The 24314-nt window shown below is 42.9% G+C and overlaps 2 protein-coding genes across 3 annotated transcripts; one reads left to right on the forward strand and one right to left on the reverse strand.

Moving 5' to 3' along the window:
• The first annotated feature begins 1967 nt into the window (after nt 1-1967).
• Nucleotides 1968-11537, forward strand: LOC136429730 (acid sphingomyelinase-like phosphodiesterase 3b). The gene is made up of 9 exons (XM_066419678.1): nt 1968-2118; nt 3640-3707; nt 5233-5384; nt 6064-6191; nt 7153-7272; nt 8066-8229; nt 8704-8884; nt 9115-9224; nt 9688-11537. The coding sequence occupies exons 1-9, from the start codon at nt 2052-2054 to the stop codon at nt 10066-10068; spliced, it is 1371 nt and encodes a 456-aa protein (XP_066275775.1). The 5' UTR covers nt 1968-2051; the 3' UTR covers nt 10069-11537.
• Nucleotides 10604-22333, reverse strand: LOC136429729 (zinc finger protein ZFP2-like). 2 transcript variants are annotated; one of them, XM_066419677.1, is made up of 4 exons: nt 22201-22333; nt 20934-21115; nt 19934-20119; nt 10604-13163 (listed from the first exon to the last, which is right to left on the reverse strand). In XM_066419677.1, exons 2-4 carry the CDS (start codon nt 21094-21096, stop codon nt 12508-12510), a joined length of 1005 nt encoding a protein of 334 aa, XP_066275774.1. In that variant the 5' UTR covers nt 21097-21115; nt 22201-22333; the 3' UTR covers nt 10604-12507. The 2 variants fall into 2 exon arrangements, with proteins under 2 accessions (XP_066275774.1, XP_066275772.1); XM_066419675.1 differs by lacking the exon at nt 10604-13163 and adding an exon at nt 14254-16973.
• Between the last annotated feature and the right edge of the window lie 1981 nt (nt 22334-24314).

Here is a 24314-nt window from a genome sequence, read left to right on the forward strand (position 1 = left end):
CAGATGTATTACATTTGTTGATGTTGTGATATTTATATGCATTCAAAGCAACATTGTATATAAACACTTTGTACATGTTAACCTCAGAACTTTCCACGTTTTTGTGGCAGGGGAGAGGAGCCCCCTAGCGAACCATTGTAGAACTGCGCTTGTTGCGGTCTGGTAGCAATACATCTTTGCCAAACAGTTTTCATGGCTCCTTGTTTTTTTTTTTATTTGTTTGTTTATATTGCATATGACACGCCAGGTTTGTACTGAAGAGTACAAACTGCATATCCGGACATATATATTTGATCCACTAACACCGGGAAAGACCCCTATTCTTTTCGGTAAGCGCGGTGGGTTCTTTTACATGCTCAAGGTGTGGATTTCCTCAAACACGGGACCTCTATTTAACATCCTATCCGAGGGACGTCCCTAACCGAAGCTAGGTACTCATACTCATTGAGTGAAGTGGGGAAAGTCGTGTAAAGTGCCTTTCCCAAAGGGCACAACGTCAACGAGACAAATCAGGGGACCCTGGATTTGAACCCAGGACCTCTGGGTTCTGGGCCAAACACCCTGTCACCGTGACGCCAGGTGAATAGATGAATCAAGGAGAGGTTTGAGAGGGGATTTTCACCTTTTCCGATTGCTTCGCTTTCTGACACCTGGCCATGTCAGAAGGCGAGTACCAAAATCAGAAGAAGGTAACAATATGCTCTTCAACCTCTGCTTGGACTTGGAGAGTACGAAGTGACAGAGTAATGAGTATAACTTTAGATTCCTTTGGTAGGGTTGGGGGTTGAGCTAGGAGATCTAAAGGTCTTCAAAGTATTTCTGACCATGGTTTGTTCCAACAGAATTGTTCAAACATTTAGTATGTATTGTATTGTTGCAATTTCAAATAAGATAAACATTTAGTAAGGAATTATTAGGTGGGATGTCCCGGCTTCACGTAGCCTGCGTCGTTAGCAAGCGAAAATATTGAGCCAGCGGTTACTACAGATGATCGTACCCAGGCTAGGCCCAGTGTACTTTAGCTTCTTTTAAACTTTGCAAGGAATGACTAGCAGGAAAAATATTCATGAACACCACTAAGAAGACATGCAAAACCACCAAACGGGACAAAATAGAAAGCCGGCCAGACAAAAACGCTAAAAACACGTCAAAAACCAGCCGAACCTCTGCTTGGAGAGTAATACTGACATGCATTTCACTGTTCCTTGTACTTTGCCGTTTATGACTAGTGCTGCATACCTTAACTCAGGTTCAGGTCCGGATTCAAGTCCAGGCCAGGGGTTCAGGTTCAGGTCCTATAAGTCCGGACCTGAACTCATGGCATTTGTAAAATTCCATGTAGACATAAAGTTGACATACAATTTGAAAATATACACGCAAAATTATATACATTGTACAGTCAGTAGTAAACACAAAAGCTTAGTCATAACCACAAAACAGCAAAGTTTCCGTCTTTTTCCAGTGCAGTTTATGTCCGAAGTTTAGGTAGCAGCGTTATTTTGACAAGGAAGCTTTCCAGCCCGTAGCGTGGGCGTTGGTGCAGCGGTACATGTCGTTATCAGCAGCCGAACAAAACATGTGGAAGTTTTGAACCGCTGCCAGCAACCTGACAGAAAGTTTGATAAGTCGGCTCACGATCGAGCGGGCATTCACCCCGAGGGGCGTCTGGAGTGAACCAAAAAACATCATTGGGGTGGGTGAAGCTTTTTTTCTGCGTTACTGTGCGGCGGCAAAGTCACAAACGGTAGAAAATGAGCGAATAAGAGAAACGTGCGATGAAATTTTGGTAGCATAATTATTTTCAATCTTCATAGGGTACTGGGCAACACCCCTTTGTTCATTGGAGTTGAAGAATTTTGTGGATTTGAAAATGAAAATCCAAAAATCCCCCTCCTTTGACAGAAATTGGGATGACCGTGTAGACTTTTCTCGTCATTAATATATAACCAGTATTGACCCCGTCTTCTGTACCAGTCTCGAGGAGGTCATAACGGTGCAGCAGCTTTACGGACGTTTACCGGTAGAACTCTGTGTGACAGTGACAGTTCAGAATGTGTCTGTGCGGTGTCTGGCTGGCTGTGGCGGCTGTACTACCAGTCCTAGCAGTGGCCGATACAGGTAAGCACAAGTCAAGAGTAGTGTACTAGTGAGCAATGCTCTTGTCGCTCATGCAGACTGTGCTCCAGTACAAATTTATAGGTAGCACGCCCAGAATCTCTCCGAGTCACTCTCAGATATGAATAGTTATTATACAGAGGGTCAGGGGGAATATCAGGTTATGGAGGACCTGTATACGTAGTGACTACTGTGAGTAGAGTAGAGTAGAGTAGAGTAGAGTAGAGTAGAGTAGAGTAGAGTAGAGTAGAGTAGAGTAGAGTAGAGTAGAGTAGAGTAGAGTAGAGTAGAGTAGAGTAGAGTAGAGTAGAGTAGAGTAGAGTAGAGTAGAGTAGATCCTTTCGGCCAGGCAGGAAGGTCATATTCCAAAAGAAACATAAACTTGAGTCAAAACTGGCCACTGCAGTAAATGAAGGGACATGGTCATTGACTTATTCTCGAGAGATATTTTACTATGAGATATCATCAGTGCAAGGGTCGTTCCTCTATCCTATCAGAAGTGTACTGAACAACCCCTGAGCCCTGACTCTACGCTAGCAGTGATTCCGGTGAGAGTTCTGGGCCGGCTGGCACCACATGGAACCGATCTGTCTGTACTCTGTGTCCTTGCCTCAGCGTCTCAGAAAAAAACTGCCAATGGCTGTTAGTTATTATGGTGGTAAGGCCTCGTGTCCCTTTACCGACCTCTGTGCATTGCAAAAAAACAGTTCCTTTGGTTTTTGACCAGGGTTTAATTAGCCTCCGCTGCAGGCTCTGAACCGGCTTTTGGGGGGGCTAAATAATACACTTTTTGCAGCCAGCCCGTAACTATCAGCCAACCCCGTAACTATCTAGCCGGCTGATAGTTACGGGGTTGGCTGATAGTTATGGGCTGGCTGCAAAAAGTGTATCATTTAGACCCCCAAAAAGCCGGTTCAGAGCCTGCAACGGAGGCTAAGTTTAATAGTTTTTTTTTTTTTTGGGGACAGGGGGCATTTTGTTCCAGCCTCAACAAGATGTGATCTCAAAAGCTTTAAACTTCATTTGATTTTGATCAAGTTACTCATGGTCATTTCATGACAAACACAAGTTGAGTCGAACAGAAAAACAGCTTTACATAATAGAACCAGCCACAAGCTCTGCGTGTGGGAAACTGTGTTACCTTGTTCAAAAACTAAATTTAATTTTTATGATCAAAGCTAACGGGAAAGCCAAATATTCTATGTCATTATGATATAATGGTCGGTTGAATTGTACGTTGTTCTACTGTGTGGTCGAGTGTTTCGCCCGTTTCTTCCATCCAGTTGACCCTATAGAAATGAAAGGTTTTCATTAAGTTTTGCCTTTCTTTGCATGCCACAATGAGAAAGTTTTGGGTTTTTTTTCTTGATTTTTTCCATAATTACAGTTTGTTGATCTACCCCCCATTTCATCTCTGTTTCATCTCAAATCGCTGCCGTTACTCCCGCTAAGATCATTTCCGGATGTCTCCCAAATACATGCATACTTCTAGTTCTTACTTGTCTGTTTTTTTTTCTTCTCCAGGTCGATTCTGGTTCATAACCGACATCCACTATGACCCGTCCTACCTGCGGCCGCACCAACGTGGCACGGTAAGATATTACGGAACTGTATACCGGTTATCTCCATGAAAAATGGAGATATTGTTTTTGGTGTGTTTGTGTGTGTTTGTGTGTGTGTGTGAGTGTGTGTGTGTGTGTGTGTGTGTGTGTGTGTGTGTGTTTGTGTTTCCGGACTATGACGTGCTGTGGTCTTGTTATGATTTGAATGTGTAAAGCGTGTAATGTTTTACTTTATGTTTCATATATAAATGTATTTTGTAAATTTTTGTAAAATTTTTGATAAAAGCAAACAATTGGTAAGTCTTATATTCAAAACACAGGGAAGGAAAACCCTGCACAGAAACCCAGGGATGACATCCCTGCACAGAAGTCCTAGGGAAGAAAAACTAGCACAGAAAATCCAGGGGGGAAGAAACACCCCTGTCAAAAAAGTCCTAGGGAGCACACCCTAGCGAAAGAAAAGCCAGTGGGAATGGCCCCTGCAACAATATGTAATTGTGTTTATTTGTGAAGTTGTAAATGTGTAATGTAAATATGTTGGTATGTTATGTATTTATGTATGTTCGAATAAAAAAAGAAAAGATCTTACGGAACAATTCGCTTTTCGTTTCAAGTCATCCTCATTAGTGAAGCATGATGCTTTTTCAAGTAGCTAGTGGTAGTGCAATGCGGCTTAATTTTCGCCACGGCTCGCGGTTTTGGCCAAGCACACCCGGTCACCCCTACTCTTCTTGATAAGTGTGTTGGGTTCTTTTACGTGCAGAGTTTGACGCTTGAGGCTAATGCCTAAAACTCCGTCATATACTGGGCCGCCGGCTTTACGTCACCATTCGAAATGACGAATGCAATCCCTTTCAACATGTTCGAGCTGGAGTCGACGCCTAGGATTGAACTCGGGCCCTAGGATCCACGGAAGTTCATCCAGATGGCGAAGCAGCGGGTTTGCGTTACCGCTTGCGCCACGGGGACATTAACAATACAAGATAGAAACATCATTGTAAAGAGAAAAGGGATATTATAAAATCATTTTTATTTCTGCAATGGTAGCAAAGGTCTAGTTTGAACACCGACCCGACAAGGCAAAAGCAACGTCAGTTCCTGAGTGGCACAGCGCCAGCGGTACAGATTGCTGACGTCACATGTCCGTATCATGGCACGTGTTCTACTTGATTGGTCATTCGGATCTGATGAAGGCTGTAGTACGGTCAGCGGAATATTAAGAAATACTCGAATGTCGGAAAGACTCGTGTCATAACGAAACCTACCTATTTGCCACGTTAATCACCAATTCAGGTTCGTTTTCATCGACAGGAGGTTATTTAAGTTACAATTTATGTGTCCTTAGGACGGGATGTTAAGCCGTGGTCCACCGCTCATTGAGCTTGTCGAAAAGAGCTAGGGGAATTTTCCCGGTCCAATTAACCTGTAAATACTGTACATAGCGTCTGTTCTCTCTGTCACGACCAGTGGAAGATTAGCTCATCTGTTCATTAAGTTCATTTGAGCTAAACTGGTTCGAGATCACTTTCCTTTTCCTTTCCGTCTTTTTCCACAGGTGTGTGACTCCCTGGGGGCGGGGATGGACCCCCCTGTGAACCCGGGACCCTGGGGGGACCACGCCTGCGACCCCCCGTGGCACACCATCAACTCCTCCGTCTACGCCATGAAGGCCATGGACCCGAGCCCGGACTTTATCTTACGGGGAGGGTACGTCTGGTGTATACATGTATAAGTTACACTTTCCAACACTATTTCATGTTTTATTTGCTTGTCTAGACCTGTTTGTTTCTTCGTATTGTGTCTGCTGGTTAGTTGGCTGGCTTGTTGGTTGGTTGATTTGTCAGTTTGTCAAGAACATAACTGGTAACTTATACGTAATCAGTCATAGTATCATAAAAGTTTGACATTCGCCGATAACTGTCAAATATTGGGCAAGGGAAAAGTGGTTAGAAGGAATCAAATTTGGATTACCAGTCGGACCCATGACATGTGACGATGTATATGTTTATATAGGATTTTCGAAGGAATATAAACGAGTGCAAGGCATGCAGGTAAATTCCCAAGCAGCTTTCTTCCAAACTGCAAATCCAAGCACGTGAATCTGATGATGAAAGAATGAGTCTTTCATTGACACAGAGTTGTGCTGCTACGAGTAACGTCATTTTCCACTGACCAATCCTGCTTCAGATAATTCTATGACGTTAACCAATCAAATCTCTCCCCAGCGATGACGTGCCTCACGTAGACCGCGCGTTGCTGCTCTACACTGCCCGGACCGTGGTGATTCGCCTTAGTAATGTCACGCAGCTACTAACCAATCAAATCTCACCCCAGCGACGACGTCCCACACGTCGCACAGCTACTAACCAATCAAATCTCTCCCCAGCGATGACGTCCCACACGTAGACCGCGCGTTGCTGAACTACTCCGCCCAGACCGTGGTGACCCTCCTCAGTAACATCACTCAGCTACTGGAGGAAGTCTTCCCGGGAGTACCGGTCTACTCTTCACTAGGTAAAACTTTCGATGCTGTTGTCTGTTACTGTTGGTGTAAGTTATGCTTGGTGTTTAACGTCTTTTTTTAAATCTTTAGTACTCCTTTCTAGTTTTGTATTTCTCAACGGTTCGCCTGCATCTGCGTACAATAGGATACAATGGAGTTGTTGCCTGTATCACAACAGCTTTGTATAACATTGATACCATTACTACATTGTGTCACATAAGGAGACCACCTTTTCCTGATTTTCAACGTGTCGTTGGTGATAATTGAATTAAAAATCAACTTAGCTTTGTTGCAACAACGAATTGCCTTCCTTTACTTTGTACTAGATTGAAAAAGTAGCCAGTAGTATTTTGCCTTACATTGTACCTGTTACAATCGTTGTGCAATAAACTTTGACTTGACTTGACTTGGCTTGTACTCAGCGACAAATGATCTAAGGACAGGGACATATTCCTACTTGCTCCCTTAGGTATACCCATGACTACTGATAACCATGATTACTTGCTCCCCTAGTTAACCACGACTACTGATAACCATGATTACTTGCTCCCCTAGTTAACCACGACTACTGATAACCATGATTACTTGCTCCCCTAGTTAACCACGACTACTGATAACCATGATTACTTGCTCCCCTAGTTAACCACGACTACTGATAACCATGATTACTTGCTCCCCTAGTTAACCACGACTACTGATAACCATGATTACTTGCTCCCCTAGTTAACCACGACTACTGATAACCATGATTACTTGCTCCCCTAGTTAACCACGACTACTGGTAACCATGACTACTTGCTCCCCAGGTAACCATGACTACTGGTAACCATGACTACTTGCTCCCCTAGGTAACTATGACTACTGGTAACCATGACTACTTGCTCCCCTAGGTAACTATGACTACTGGTAACCATGACTACCAGCCCCCTAGGTAACCATGACTACTGGTAACCATGACTACTTGCTCCCCAGGTAACCATGACTACTGGATCAAGAACCAGCTGCCGGACACGCCCAATGACGTGTACAATGACGTAGCGGACCTGTGGCTGTCGAGAGTAGGCCAGTACGCATGGGACACGTTTAGGAGAGGTGGGGATGTTGTTATTATTGTTATACCGACTGCTCTCTCTTGGCAGCCAGGGCCTGAATTGCGAGGAGCCCACGATTGGCGGGGCTAGATCGCAAGGGTCTGGAGCGGCTGCCATTCGGGGCTAACTCAGGCCCGGAACTCAATACGACAACTGCTCTATGTGCGGCCATAGGACTGTAGATTTTTAACCACTCACACTCTTTTCGATAAGTGTGATGGGTTCTTTAACGTGCCCGAGGTGTGGCATACAAAGGAGGCTAGCGATTAGAGCTGCATGTCCATTGAACTTTAGACCCCCTTTCCATACCGTAGGTGGTTACTACAGCGCCGCCTTACGGCCTGGCCTACATGTGATGAGCCTGAAATCGAACATGTTCTACGGACGGAACCTGGCGACTGACGGGGTTGTTGCTTAGCGTCTATTAATACCTCTGTTCATATCGTATTCTTGACCGTGAGGAGCCTGAACTCTAACCTGTTCTACGGAATCTTGTGACTGAAGGGCTAGGGGTTGTTGCCAAAGCCCCACTCTCACTGGATCCGCGGCACGCTGGCGGCGTCGCTGCGTCCTAAACTGGATTTGTGTTACCCTTGACTTTATAATGGGAATATCATTCAAAACGTATAAGTATGACCAAAAAGACAACAAAACACACAAAGCTTAAAAAGACTCGTTTTTTGTCGCTAGAATTCGTTGAGTGCTTTGTCAATTCGATCGGCAGCAGCGACGCCGCGGGTCCAGTGAGAGAGGACTATCTATGCCTCTGTTCATATTTATATTCTTCACCATAGGTGGTTACTACAGCGCCCAATTGCGGCCAGGTCTGCGTGTGATGAGTCTGAACTCGAACCTGTTCTACGGACAGAACCTGGTGACAGAGGGAGAGGAGGATCCCGCGGGGCAGTTCGCGTGGATGGAACAGGAACTGCAGGAGGCCAGGGGGAACATGGACAAGGTACAGTAATCAAATCACACTGGCCTTCCCACGCTCGGGTTTATATCTGCTGTCTTTCTATAGCCAGGACAGCGTTCTGATCTTATGTCGCTTGACTTGCTTCCATCATTTCGTGATAGGTAAGTGAATCAAATCAAATCGAAGTAATCTAAATCTTGTGTCCTTAGAAATCTAGGAATGTGCAATTAAGAACGAACAGGTATCAGATTGGAAAGCGGCGACTGACGCGATAAGGAAGAAGGGACGGTACTCGGGTAGCCTGTGTTTACACAAGCTCTCTGGCGGAGGTTACAGGGGGCGGTTTCAATCGGACCTGCCGCTAGGAGCGCGATTTAGTCAGGCTAGGTACTCGGCCTCGGGCGTTTCTGAGCTTGGCATAGGAAAACCAGACGCAATTTCGATATAGCTAATAGGCAAATTTATCAAAGTTATATCAAATCATATAAAAAGTTTTTATCATGTTTTATGTTGCAGGTGTACATCATCGGTCACGTGCCCCCTGGGACCCACGAGCGGATCTTCACAAAACGCGACTTCCGCCCCAACCACAACAAACGGTACATCGGCATCGTCCGGAAGTACGCTGACGTCATATCCGGTCAGATGTTCGCGCACGAGCACTTCGATACGTTCAGGATGATGTACGATGAGCAAGGTGACGATGTCAACATAGTTGCGCTGGTATGAGTCGAATCAAAAGGATGTCATAAACACACCGCAAAGTTAACAAATATAAGAATATTCAATACATTTTGCGCGGTTTTGCCTCTTCAGTTAGATAGCTTTAGGCTTTCCAATCTAAAAACCGTAACTATGGTCTCAAGTGACAACTGCGTTGCAAAGGGAGAACGTCTTGAATTGAATTACCAAACGTTTTTTTAACAGGCGATCCGATCAGCACAGTGTTCCTGAGTCCCGCCATCACGCCATGGAAGCGGAGGAACAACCCGGCATTCAGGCAGTACGTGTACGAGCGCACAACAGGGGAACTGCAGGTACGCCTATGTTCATAACCCCGCCTTTGGGCAGTACTAGCGGGCAACAGGGGCACTGCAGGAAGGGGCGCGATTTTTTCCTACCGTCTTGCAATCGGTGGACAGCAAAGAACGTCTCGCACTTTCTGGTCCTTTAAAGTTTGCGTAATTAGTGCGGAGAGAGGCGCACGACACGTTTCGTATACTGCTTTTGTTTGGTAGTAACACGTTCACCAATGAGTCACCAATGTGTGGAGTAGAACAGGAAGACAACTGCGAAGTTGAAAGTGACAGGTTTAAGAAATAAGATGCAAGATTTGGAGGAGGCTAGCCTGACGAATCGCGCTCCTAGTGGCCAGCCGGCCTGTAACCGGCATCCCCCTCTTGGGCTGGGGGTCAGTAACCTCCGGCCGAGAGCTTGTGTAAATACAGGCTAGGAGGAGGCCATCTCTAATAAATCCCATCACTCTTGCACTCTCTGCAGGACTACCTCCAGTACTACGCCAACCTGACCAGAGCCAACCTCCTTCAGCTGGCGGACATGGACTGGCAACTGGAATACCGGGCCACGGTGGATTATGGAATACCTGACGTCAGCCCCGTCTCCATGGAAACGCTGAGGAACTCCCTCAATGAAGGAGATAGTTTCGAGAAGTACTACAAACATAACTCAGTGGGAGTGGACTACGGTTCCTGTGTGGAAGACTGCAAGGCCGCCCAACTCTGCTCTACCTACAGGGTGGACTATGACGAGTATGACGCGTGTTGGCGGGCTAGGGTTGGAGGGGTTAAAGGTCACAGGGCTGACGGGTTGCTCACTGTGTTGGCACTTGCAGTGATGTCTTCAGTTTACCGTTTCATTTGATTTGAGCAACCGAGTTGCTGGACTGGGGTTCATAATCTCCAAGCAGATGCATCGGTGGCAAGGCAGTATCCAAAGCTTTGGTGGCTTTTGATACTGGTTGGCCCTTTTGATACTGCCTTGCCACCAATAGATCTGTTTGGAGATTATGGGCTTCACAATTTTGTTGTTGTCATAAACGTTTTTAGCTTGTGTAGGATTTTTTAGATATTTTAAAGTGTTATATTGAACCAAACGAAAAAAGAACATTATATACATGTGTACATAATACAATTTCTCCCAGACTTTGGTTTACTTCCGTGAATAGTTTTATCAGGTTGGTAAGTCCTTGAATAAAAAGACCCCTTTTACACAACCTAGTGAAACCTCGGTGGAATAAATCACTTGGTTGTGTGAAAAGAGTCTTTTTTTCGGTTTACTGTATTGCAAACAATGTTGCATAATTATGTTACTGTAAGTTACAGAAGAGAGTCTTACAACACCAGAAACCACTCCAAACTTATAGGGTGAACATCAGAAGCGTTTAAAAATAACCATAAACGTTTTCTTTTTTATTATAGTATTTTATCCATAAAAATTCAAACCAAACATCCAAAACCAATATGCACACCATTAAGCAACTACCAGGTATTGAACTGCATTGAATATGTCTAGCAGAGGTAGCAGCATTATTTAATAATAACCATAATCAACATTTCCTTTTTTCTTTAAAAAGTCTTTCATTCAGAAAAATTCAAACCAAACACCCACAACCAATATGCACAACATTAAGAAACAACCAGGCATTGAATTGCATAGAATATGTCTAGCATAGGTAGCAGCACTCTTGTAACAAAAATTGTTAACATTGTTATTTTCATTATGTACATGTATGCCTAAGATGGCACATTAGACATTCGAGTAAACCCGCATGAAGTGTCTTGGTATCAATGCATAGATATCTTATATAGATATCTTATTTACAAGCTGATTTATGTGACTAAGAATTTTCAAACTGGACAGAAAAATTGTCACAGATATATCATATACCACACAGGACATCTGTACTTAGTATGATGACATCGTAAACTTTGAGATTGAATATGCTGATATGTTTCATAAGTAGTTTCATAAATGGTCAACTAAGCCATATGGATTAGGATAGGTATAGTGATCATGTTCTGTGAATCATCATTTCTGGAGTACTATATAGTACATTACCAATCTATTGATACCATACTGTTTCATACATATATTTAGATGCAACAGCTCATACAGTGTTAAAATAGGCAAATATAGCAAAGGTTGTTTTGTTATTAGAAAAAATAATGATACTCAAAATTAGCCCAACTTGAATCATGTAAGACCTAAGATAGTCATTTTGTTGTAGTGAATAGTATTATTCCATACTTATGTTTTCTTCTATGTTTACTTTTGTTGCCATACTTTGTACCTGCTACAATAGTCGCACAATAAAGTTCTTCTATAACAGTAGTCGAATGCTAATCTAAAACAGTAATTATATCATCCATGTCAACATTACCAAACTTCGATAACATTTCATTCAAGAGAACTAGAACAAATATCTAGGTGCCCCAGACCCAGTCAAAAATTAGGCGCACATGCACCCACTATTTCAAAAACCCTCAGGACAACTTATATACATGGCCGAAGTTGAAAGTCAACACACAAATTTAGGTTGTTGTTACTATTAAGGTTTCCTCCCTGGCTGAATTGGCTTTTGATTGTTTTCTCATTAACAGATTAAGAAAGAACTGTAGTAGTGTTCTCGCCAGAATTATTTCACAGCATAGGGGTCACGTACAGAAGGCCAACTTTACGCGGCGCAAGCTACGAAGAAATTACCACAGAGTAGGGAGTCCGGCTTGTTCCCCCGGAAAATTTTTATAATTCATAACCCAATGAGACACTATTTCCTACATTTTGAGGGATACATTTTGTGAAGTAAAGTTTTTCCTCTGTCACAGCCTCATTCTTAAGCCAAATATGAACTTTTTGGAAGATTTATGAAGGGTCACAAGGTTCTTTCCAGAAAGAAACACCCCTATGCTGGTTGAAACCACAGCATAGGGGTCCAGACCACAGCATAGGGGGTCCAAATCACAGCATATGGGGCCCCTATGCTGAAAAGGCCTGGTGAGAACACTGTAGCTGTACTGAGTAGTGACAGCTAGTCATGAAAGAATTCTAAATCTGATTTTTGGACCATATGGATGACGTCATCAAATTTTATTGCCATTGATATGATTTTCTCAAAGATAAAAGAAATTGGTACATAACACTGCAATGAAACTATGCTTTTCATGTGCATAATGATCAAAGCTACAAACATACATTCACACAAATTGATATCTACTTATCATCTGTAGATAATAAAAAATCATTTTCTAATAACTATGGCCACTTCATAGATATCAATTTGTGCAAACATATGTTTAAAGGTTAAATCAACACTGCCCTGGTTTTGACTCGTTCACAGTTGAGTTTCTTCCGCATGTGGGTTCTTAGTGCACCTGGTGCCATGAAACCCTTCTTACACACCTCACACCTGTGTGGAAACTCCTTAGAGTGACTACGGATAACATGGCCCTTCAAAGCTTGGTCGCTATAGAAGCTCATGTCACAGTGTTCACACTTGTAAGGCTTCTCGCCAGTGTGAATTCTCATGTGTCTCTGTAGACTAATCGAGTGTAAGAACCCCTTTTCACACTGTGTACACACATGCGGCTGCTGACCAGAATGTGTTAACATGTGTCTGGTCAGGATTGACTGTTTGCTGAATGACTTTCCGCATTCCTCACACCTCACACATTTCTCATCAGTGTGAACCGACTGGTGTTTCTTCAGGCCGCCCTTCAGTCTAAACCCCTTCCCACAGGTGGGACACTTGTATGGTCTATCTCCGTGGCTGAGCATGTGATCCTTCAGGCTGGTTTTAACTCTTGTTGAGTAGCTGCATTGTGGGCACCCGTACAGTTTTGCATGCGTCTTCGCATGTTGGCGCAAAATGCTTTGAGCGGAGTACATCTTCCCACAATCCTCACACATAAACTGCTTTGCATGCCTCTTCGCATATGCAACTTCTTTAGGCTGGTTACCTGCAAAGACAAAACAGTCGACAATTTCAGTCTGATATTCTGACCAGTGAGGCCCTGACAGATCTGCATGGTTCTTCACATGTCTGTCCAGGTAGTCTTCTGTGGAGAACAACTTCCCACACCTGTAGCCTTCACTTGCACCTGTCTGGATACCTGTAGCAGGGGTTAATCTGAACAAGGGAGCTGCACCCCCATTCCCTGGCCATGCGTCCCCTTACCCTGGGGAGCAGATTCTGTGACAAGTATAAAATTCTGATTGACCAGGGATGCTACCAGGTCACATGTGGCCAGAGTCTTCAACAGTGTCCTGTCTGACAGTAATTTTTCCCACTCCAAAAGCCTTAGAATGCCCCATTTTATCTTTAAATTCTCTTACACATCACACTCTTACACACCACACTCTTACACTTGACTAATAAACTTGTGGACGTACCGACTGATAAGTATCTAATGCCAGCTCAGAAGAGGACTAGAAATAGTCATGCTTTTAAGTACCGGAGTTATCAGCCAAGGATTGATGTGTTCAAAAATTCGTATTTTCCGAGAACCATAGTAGAATGGAACTCGTTGTCATCAAGTACTGTAGAAGCATCTTCACTAAGTAGCTTTAAAAAACGGTTACTGTCAGATATGCAAAGACTAGGTGTAACAGACCGTTCGGTGTAATATAACCAGCTGCTGCCGCGCCGCGTGCCTGCGAAGCTGGTGTGTTACGCCTAATGGCGGTTGTACCGGCTATATAGATACAGATACACCATCTTCACGCTTAGTCGCTCTGCTCCCTCGAAATGCTCCCCCTTTCAAAAGAGTGGACCTGGCTAGTCTGTGGCTGGGTTTAGTCTCCAAGCAGGCCCAATGGATTGCAAAGACCGTATCCAACTGGAAGAAAACGTACTTCTCCTGCCAGTTTGATACGGTCTTCGCAACCTATAGATCTGCTTGGAGATTAGCGGGGTTTACACACACGTTTTCTGCACAGACTTCGGTTCACTGTAGAGCAACCATTGTTGCAGACGTTACTGTAACCAAGGTACAAAACCTCCTTGCTGTAACAGAAGAGAGCCTTGCAACACCAGAAACCACTCCAAACTTATAGGGTGAACATCAGAACGGTTTAATAATAACCATAATGAATATATCCTTTTTCATACAGTCTTTTATCTTCAAACCAAACACCCACAACCAATATGCACAGCATTAAGCAACTACCAGGTATTAAATTGCATTGAATATGTCTAGCATAGGTAGCAGCACTCTTATAACAAATTTTAAAGTTGTTAACATTGTTATTTTCATAATGTACAGTTGTACATGTATGCCTAATATGGCACATGAGAAATTCGAGTAGAGTAAAACCCACATGAAGTATCTTGGTATCAATGCATAGATATCTTATATACCAGCTGATTTATGTGACAAAGAATTTTCAAACTGGACAGAAGAATTGTCGCAGATACATCATATACCACACAGGACATCTGTACTTGTATGATGACATCATAAACTTTGAGATTGAATATGCTGATATGTTTCATAAGCAGTTTCATAATTCAACAAATGGGCAACTAAGCCATATGGATTAGGCTAGATATAGTGATCATGTTCTGTAAATCATCATTTATGGAATACTAAATAACATTCACCAATATCTTGACACCACACTCTTTCATACATTACAGTAGACTGCTAATCTAAAACAGTAATTATAATCATATCATCCATGTCGACATTACCAAATTTCAATAACATTTCAACATGTCTCTTTAAGCTAAAAATTAATGCACAGCAGGGTGGCATTGGAAAAAGAAGGCTCTTATTTCATCAAGAGTATGAGGATATTCACATTCTATATACAATATGTATGCGCTAATGATTTACATACTTTACTAGACAATATTTGTATGATATTAGTTGTGTCTTAAGTTTGGGTTCTCACATTCTTATCATCTAAGCAACATGGTCAAGCAGGGCTCAAAATTCTTTTTTTTTGGAAATAGGTGCACTGGTGCCCCCAACCAACAAAATTAGGTGCACAGAAAAGGTTTTGGGTGCACCACATAAAATAAAATGGAATGTCAGCAAAACATAAGTTTGATGCTACTGCCTCTCTTATGAACTTCAATCTGAATTCTATCCAGATTAAAAATTTCAACCAAGCAAATAAAGTACCACAAAAGGTTATATTGCTTTTTCTGATACTTACATTTCAAGAATATTCTGTACACAACAAGAGAACCGTTACCCTATAGAGTACAAAAATCAAGGTGCACTGGGGCACCCACGGTCAAAAATTAGGTGCACAGCTCCAATTTTGGGTGCACACAGGTGCACATGCACCCAGTATTTTGAGCCCTGTCAAGTCACAAACCCTCAGGACAACTTATACACATGGCCCAAGTTGAAGGCCAAGACACAAATTTAGGTCGTTGTTACTATTAAATCAACACTGCCCTGGGTTTGATTTTAGTTTTTTTTTGTTTTGTTTTTTTGACTCGTTCACAGTTAAGTTTCTTCCGCATGTGGGTTCTTAGTGCACCTGGCGTTAAGAAACCCTTCTTACACACCTCACACCTGTGTGGAAACTCCTTAGAGTGATTACTGATAACATGGCCCTTCAAAGCTGGACTGCTGTAGAATCTCTTGTCACAGTGTTCACACGTGTGTGAGGCTTCTCGCCAGTGTGAATTCTCATGTGTCTCTGTAGACTTATTAAGTGTAAGAACCCCTTTTCACACTGTGTACACACATGTGGCTGCTGACCAGAATGTGTTAACATGTCACAGTTGAGTTTCTTCTGCATGTGGGTTCTTAGTGCACCTGGCGCCATGAAACCCTTCTTACACACCTCACACCTGTGTGGAAACTCTTTAGTGTGAATACGGATAACATGGCCCTTCAAACCTGGACTGCTGTAGAACCTCATGTCACAGTGTTCACACGTGTAAGGCTTCTTGCCAGTGTGAATTCTCATGTGTGTCTGTAAACTAATTAAGTGTAAGAACCCCTTTTCACACTGTGTACACACATGCGGCTGCTGACCAGAATGTGTTAACATGTGTCTGGTCAGGTTTGACTGTCGGCTGAATGACTTTCCGCATTCCTCACACCTCACACATTTCTCATCAGTGTGAACCAACTGGTGTTTCTTCAGGCCTCCCTTCAGTCTAAACGCCTTCCCACAGGTGGGACACTTGTATGGTCTATCTCCGTGGCTGAGCATGTGGTCCTTGAGGCTGGTTTTAACTCTTGTTGAGTAGCTGCATTGTGGGCACCCGTACAGTTTTGCATGCGTCTTCGCATGTTGGCGCAAAATGTTTTGCGTGGAGTACATCTTCCCACATTCCTCACACCTGTAGGGTGTCTCATCAGTGTGGACCGACTGGTGTGTCTTCAGGTGTCCCTTCTGTGTAAACCCCTTCCCACAGGTGGGACACTTGTATGGTCTATCTCCGTGGCTGAGCATGTGATCCTTGAGGCTGGTTCTAACTCTTGTTGAGTAGCTGCATTGTGGGCACCCGTACAGTTTTGCATGCGTCTTCGCATGTTGGTGCAAAATGTTTTGCGTGGAGTACATCTTCCCACATTCCTCACACCTGTAGGGTGTCTCATCAGTGTGGACCGACTGGTGTGTCTTCAGGTGTCCCTTCTGTGTAAACCCCTTCCCACAGGTGGCACACTTGTATGGTCTATCTCCGTGTTTCGGCATGTGCTCCATGAGGCTGGCTTTAACGCTTGCTGAGTACCTGCAGTGTGGGCACCTATACCGCTTCGCATGCCTCATCGCATATGCAACTTCTATTGGCTGGTAACCTGCAGAGACAAAACAGTTGATAATTTCAGTGTGATGTTCTGACCAGTGAGGTCCTGTAAGATCTGCATGGTTCTTCACATGTCTGTCCAGGTAGTCTTCTGTGGAGAACATCTTCCCACACCCGCTGCACCTGTAGCCTTCACCTACACCTGTCTGGATTAGTCTCTACCAGACTAACTACGCCAGGGTTTCACTTGCGGGCGAAATGTGATCTGTGGACTGACTCTACTGGCTAATTATCCCCTTTCCTGCTGAATTCTACGATTCATACGCCCGTAAGAGGGACTGGTGGAGGCAATGTCTGGTTGCCTGCAGTGGGGTTAATCTGAACAAGGATCCTGTGCCCCCCACCCCCCTGACCATAGTCTGACAAGCACAAAATTCTGATTGACCAGGGATGCTACTAGGTCACATAGCATGTGGCCAGTCTTCAACTTTGACCTGTCTGACAGATATTTTGCCTCTCAGGAAGACAAACAATGCCCCATTTTAAATTAAAAGTCTCTAAAACTCAACAAACACCCCCTTCCACAGCACCCTCCTCAACCAAATCCGAAAAACGTTTAGGTTCAGGACCTAACAAAAAAACTAAACTCAGTGATTCTGTTCAGAGCTCACGTTAAATGCATATTTTCCTTTTTGTTCTAAACCGTTAAAATTGCAAAGTTTTCCCTGGAAAATGACGGGAAATAATACTGCAGCGTGTGGCTCACCACGTCTTGTGTGGCACAACCTACTTATCTTTAAACCAAGGTACCGGTAGCACACTGCACTACACAGATTTTGCAGTAAGGGTGCCCCTTTTTCCATATGGAAATGTAATGGCAATTTATTACAAGTCACTAACTCCGTCCAAATGGGTGATCTGTTAGGTCGCTGTCTTTGTTGTTGTTACGCCTGAGTGTATAACTATGTCAGGCCCACCAAGGAGGTTATTTGTGCCAAGCTACACGTGGTATGGCGGGGGCGGGGTGGCGTTGGGTGAAGAGAAGGAACCATAACAAATCTTCCGCGCGCCACGGTGTCTGGCGGCCCCCACGCAAGCCGACAACAAAATGACGTCACAAATACAAAATGGCGATCTGTGTCGTCACAATTCAAGATGGCGGCCAACACACAACCCGACGGATCCTACACAGGTTTCGCTACGCAAACCTGTAATTTCATTCATCAAGTAAGTCTAGCACACAGCTTGTCTGGACTTATTAGAACCAGGCCTTAACCTAAACCTCTGGATTCTAATCTGGACCTGAACCTGAATGTGGGTTTAGGTATGCATCCCCAAGACTTCCTCCGCTCCATCCCTTACAATCAGCAAAAAAATGTCTGCAGGGTGATAACAGGTGACAGCATCAGCATGGTCTTAAGTGTGCACCAGGCTAGTCTGTGGCTGGGTTTACACACACGTGACTCGGGATGGGCCAAGTCACGTTTTCGTGTGTGTAAATCCACAGAGTCGACTCAGGTAAGTGGTCGTATGAAAATCAGGAAAGCTATATATGGACTAAATTGTACAAGCACATGCATCTTTGCACATGTTGTAAATAAAATAAGTACCTCTGACCTCTTTATTGCATCACATTTCAGTTGTCATATGAAATTGTATTGCATTTTTGCATATCATGTACATGTAATAAAGGACTCCAGGAAGACACAAGTTGTTTCACTAATGAAGTTTCCTAATGATATTAGTACCGTATTTTCTCGATTCAAGCACACACCCTAATTAAAGTATGTACCCCTGATTCGGGGCTAGTTTCAGACAAATTTGCAGAACGGAAAAAAAAGTCAAAAACCTCAAATAAAGTATGCATCCCTTCTCCACTGATCATGATCTTGAACACAGTTTGAACAGGATAAATTCAAATTAGATAAATTCATGGTGTTCCTTCTCTTTTCCCCAGGTAATTTTGCTGAAATCACGGACTTGTACATAAATCCTTAGATTCATAAAAGATTCTCATGTTTCCTCCGCCGGCATCACTTGAGAATCCGACAAGTTACAAACTTCTCAAATTTGCAGGCATTGAGCCATGCATTGTTGCACCACAGCTGGGTTCCTGGCTTGTTTAACTTTGAGCAAGGGTTCGAGGTCCTCTAATTTGTCCTGGCAATAAAGTCAAATTAAGTATGCACCCTGACTTTGGCAATGACTAAAGTGATATCTTTTGAATTTTGAAATGTTTAAAAAGTGTGTATGTATATTCGAGAAAATTTGGCGATAAACATAAACATGAAATGAAGGAAAGTTCAGCAATGTTGAAAAGCAAAAGCACTTGCTAGAAACACTAGACACTAGAAGTCATACAATATTAGCTGTATTCATTGTACGCTCATTCTCATTTAGAAATGTACAAATTGCTGTGGCCAGCCTTTGATAATTTAATATGATATTCTGAGCCAACTTACAGGCGCCATCCGTGCTTTCTTCATTTTCTCACAACACCTATCATGTTTCATGAAAAATGCACCATAACATTAATTATATATTACTTATGGGTTTTGACTTAGAAGAAGTTATAGCAATGGGTGGCCTAAAAAGCCTTTAAAAAATGTCTATCGCCTGAGGAGACATGCAAAATTTAAAAAGCAGCTGAGAACGTAACGAATCAGTTCAGATAATGACTGGTTAACTGGTGAATCCAGCTACCGAGGCCCTCCGACAAATCAAGTCAGATCGCTCCTGTCACTGTTCTTGTATGCTGTGCAAGGTGGTTTGCAATGCCTGTCGTCAAATTCTGTAACTTCCGTCACCGTTTGGAGTATTACGTATGAAGTCTGAATTTGTATGGCGTCTTCGTCGTACTTCGTCATAGAAATGACAGTTAGGCACCTTATATGTGGCATATCTTAATGTCAGGAATGTCGTACTTAAAACGGTAACGGAAGTTGCAGAATTTGATGACAGGTATTATATGACAAAATGTTATTTTCCCTTTGCTGTAATGACTGCACTCACGTTTCCTTTGTCGCTGGCTCTTCCTCTTCTCTAGGTCAGGCGTCCAGTCTTCATCTTCATCTTCCTCCTCCTCCTCCTTCTTCTTCTTCCTTCTTTCTGCTGCCTTACGTGGCTTGGGGGGCTCCTTGGGCTGAACCAAGCTGCCCCTGTTCTTTTCCATGAAGAAGGGCTTCTTAAAAGGCAGACCTGAATGTGCCAACATATGAAATCTTTTAGGACACACTGGTCTCACAAATAGTGAAACACACTCACTCACTCTCCGGTTTATTGTCTGTTTTTCCATGTGATGTGGGGGTTAGACTTGCTTGTACGAGTATGAAACGGTCAAGCCGTGTGATATTTTCTAAAATTTTGACTACTTCAGTAACCATAGTAATACCATAGTAATACTATCCTCAGAAACAGCCAATGACCAAGAGTTGAGTGTTTCAACCCAATGCATGTTCTCGGTGCTTGACCCCTGACTTCTAGGGCTGATGGCCCCTAAACTTCCGCTAGATGCATGCAATGGCTGTTTTCTTCTGGGGAATACCTTATCTCGGTTATAACCAGGCGGAACTCGAAATTCTTTTTGGAAGCACCAAATCAAAAAAAATTATGTGCACAGCAAGAATTTGGGGTGCACAACGTAAAATAAGGTTGAATGTCTGTTAACGCTACTGCCTCTCTTACAAAATTTCAAGAAAGCAATACATCAAATAAAGTACAACAAAAGGTCATACCGGTATTGCTTTTTCTGATACTTACATTTCAAGAATATTCTGTATACTAGTGTACAAGAGAACCTTTACCCTATAGAGTACAAAAATATCTAGGTCACAGACTCACAGTCAAAAAGTAGGGGCACAGCTCCAATTTTGGGTGCACATAAGTGCACATGCATCCACTATTTTGAGCACTGCCGGGCATGACACACATGGCATGTATATCTGTATCCTGGATATTCCTGGGCATGGCAGCTTAATTGATTCGTAATATAATGAAATGATCAAAAACTTACCAAGCAACCTCATGGCATCATAGTTCTCTTTCATGTTCCGATATCGGGTTATCTCAATCTTGCTGAGCTCTGCCAGTTCCTCCTTGCTGAAGTACTGCTCGACACGGATGTCTTCATGATCAGTCTCTGGGACTTCGCTCATGTCACATTCTGGGTGAGCCATGTTTGCATATGGGGTTGAACTAGGAGATTAAAAAAAAGACAAAGTATGAATTGAATATAATCATAGATGGATGTTATTGTCAGTTTTATCATAAGTTGAGAAAATTTCTCAAGACAGTCAGTTATTGCAAAAGACGAACCCTCTTGTTATCCGATGCTTTGTTACATGTACATTCCCCAAGAAGGTTATGTTTCAGGGAGCAAGTGTCGGTGTATGTGACTGTTGATACAATGACTATTACGAATGCCTTGATGGATTGTTTTCATATTCGGTAGGTATGTACTGTACGAGTAAGCCTTGATGAGAACTCAAAATGATTAGGTTTTGAGCCCCCTAGCAACGTTCTAAGGTACTGCAGTGGAACATCTAGTTTTGATATCTAGTGTTCTACTAGACATGCTATGGTCAGTAGTGGTAAGTAGGTTATGGAGGGAGATTAACTTAAGAAGTCATGTAGGCTTGGACACCCTAGCTCCTCTTTTTGAAACAGCAACTGAGCAAGGCCCGGTTTTGTTTCAGGGTTTGAAAGGGAATAACTCGGTCGTTATGATTCTTGGTGCGTAAGTATTATACTACATTGTAGTAGATAGTTTACATAATCATATGCTAATTATGCTTTTTGTTATATTTACACGTTTACATGCCTTTGACACTGAACAAGCGTACACGAATCTCCGGGCGGGCTTATAGTATAACAATGAGGTAATATAGACTATCCAAGGACATTATATATTATAATTCATAATGTCCTTGGACTATATAACCTCCTTGAAAATACAGAAAATTTCTGCTATAAATCATTCGGCGAATCAATATTTGGGGGAGGGGGGCGAAAATTAATCGCTAGTTATTTGGTCTACACAAGGAGTTCGGGGGAGCTGGTCGCTAGTGACTTCTAGCGGCAACTAAAATCACCGTCATCTGGTTGTAAAACATTTACAACTTTACGATGACAGGTATGGGTAAGATGTAGACAAAACACTGTCGGGGGACGCTTGAGTCGTCGAAAAAAATTACATCGTCTGCACAAAATTGAGACAGAAATCAAAATACCTGACGGAAAATTGACTTGTTACGGCAAAGACGTATTTCATAGAGACTTACCGAATGCTTATGTAGCCTGCTGAAGCAAAATCACTCTGAATTCAACCTTTTTTTGTGAAGAAAATCGCGATATTTCATGCACAAATTTGCTGAAGGTCCGTCCTGAGTTAGAATCGGCGCCAAAATGACTTCGGGAACAGTCGGGGCACCTTTTCCCATCATGCACAGCGATCGTGCCTTTTCGGGCGCCTTTCGGACGTAATCGGTTTTACCCGATCTCTGACCGAAGTTTCTTTCACGATTTCGCAAGAGTGTTATTGGGTATTTGAACTGCAATGCTCGAACGACTTGTCATACATATAACCTAACTTCAGTTTGGAATACATGAATTTTGCGTATCTAACTCCAAGCCCTATCCAAAGATCCCCTGTTTATACTTTGTGAGAGCGTCACCTGGCGAGAATGTGCGGTACTACTGTCATCTGTCTTGACAGCCCAACAAATATTTTGTAACGTTACACATCGATGCTTTACGTCATACATACCTGTGTCGGTGTGACACGGTTACTATTCAAGGAAAAGTTGCAAAATTTGTGTGTTTTCAGCATTCCTCTCAGCTAATATCAACAATTATTTGACAATTCTTATCGCAATGTTGTTAATTTTCCATGTACTGTATTCATTTATTTCTTCTTGTTATATTAAATGTTGAGCCAGTTTGAAGGAGGGCATAGAATAAGCCACTTTCGTGTTTTTCCTTCTCCAGCACATGTTTTATTGTCATAGTTGTACAATTATGTTGTTTATTGTGCAAATAAACTAAAGAAACTAAGGATGGCTATTACATGTACAGCCGTGCGACCGGCCCGTGAACCACCTGTTTATTGTGCAAATAAACTAAGGATGGCTATTACATGTACAGCGCTCCTTTGCGACCGTGCCACCTGCCGGCAACATAAAAGCTGGCCCCGATGAGTTGAAAATCGCGAATCAGAGCTCCCAAAAAAAAATCAACGCCAGCGCCGCCCAAAGGTACTCTCCAAGTTTGTGGTGGTGGTTGATGGAGAAGATTATGACCTTTTTATCATATATATGCCCCGTTTTTGCAGTACACCCCGCTTGGAGTGTGGCGGGCATGTACAACTGGAGTACAAGGCTAATCTCCAAGCAGATCTAATGGTTGCGAAGACCGTATCCAACTGGCAGAGGAAGTTTTTGTTGCAACAAACACTTCTTCTGCCAGTTGGATACGGTCTTCGCAACCATTCGATCTGCTTGGAGATTAGTACCAGGCTACGGTGGATTATGGGATACCTGACGTCAGTCCCGTCTCCATGGAAACGCTGAGGAACTCTCTTAAAGAAGCTGCAGACGCGCGTTCGAGAAGTACTACAAACATGACTCAGTAGGATCGAGGAGTGGATTAGGGGTCGCGTAGTGGCGCTCAGCTCTACCTACAGGCCAGCTGCAGGGTGAACTATGACGAATATGACCATGATATGATGACGCATGTGGCAGGCTAGGGTAGAAAGGGTTAAAGGCCACAGGACAAGCGGGATGCCTCCTGTGTTTGCACTGGCCGTGATGAATATGTTTCGACATTTGGTTTGAGCAACCGAGTTGTTCGGAATGCTGCCGATTGGAACTCACACGTACTGTTTTCATCAAGGTCAGGATAAAAACAAGAGCTTTTAAAAAAAGCTGGCGTTTCGGCTACGTTTATAAGTGTGAATTGTCTTTTCCCTTTACTTGAAGTAAAATCTGCCAGAGGAAGTCACTCAAGGGCTGTTCAGTCTATAAGAAAAATTGTCATTTTGGGAAATGAGTACTGTTTTAATAGAGAAAGGCAGATTGGGGAAAGCAATTTTGAAGTTACGTCACTTAACTTAAGTGCTTTTGAAAAAGCTGGTCTTGGCCTACAACTTGTACTTATTTGTAAAATGTATAATAGGCTCATTATAAAAGCTATCAATGTAATTATGTACATGGCACGCAATAAAACATAAAATTTGAAAAAGCACCGTTGAATCATCAGAACTATGGTAATTAAGTGAAATAGAAGTTCATAACAGCTAAGGTTCTATCTAAAATGACTACCAAATGTCAAACAAATCAACAGCTACCTCATCCGTATTATTCTGGTTTCCGCATTTACAACATTTCTTCCTTATTTT

Source organism: Branchiostoma lanceolatum, chromosome 3, assembly GCF_035083965.1.
Source record: "Branchiostoma lanceolatum isolate klBraLanc5 chromosome 3, klBraLanc5.hap2, whole genome shotgun sequence".
Taxonomy (NCBI): domain Eukaryota; kingdom Metazoa; phylum Chordata; class Leptocardii; order Amphioxiformes; family Branchiostomatidae; genus Branchiostoma; species Branchiostoma lanceolatum.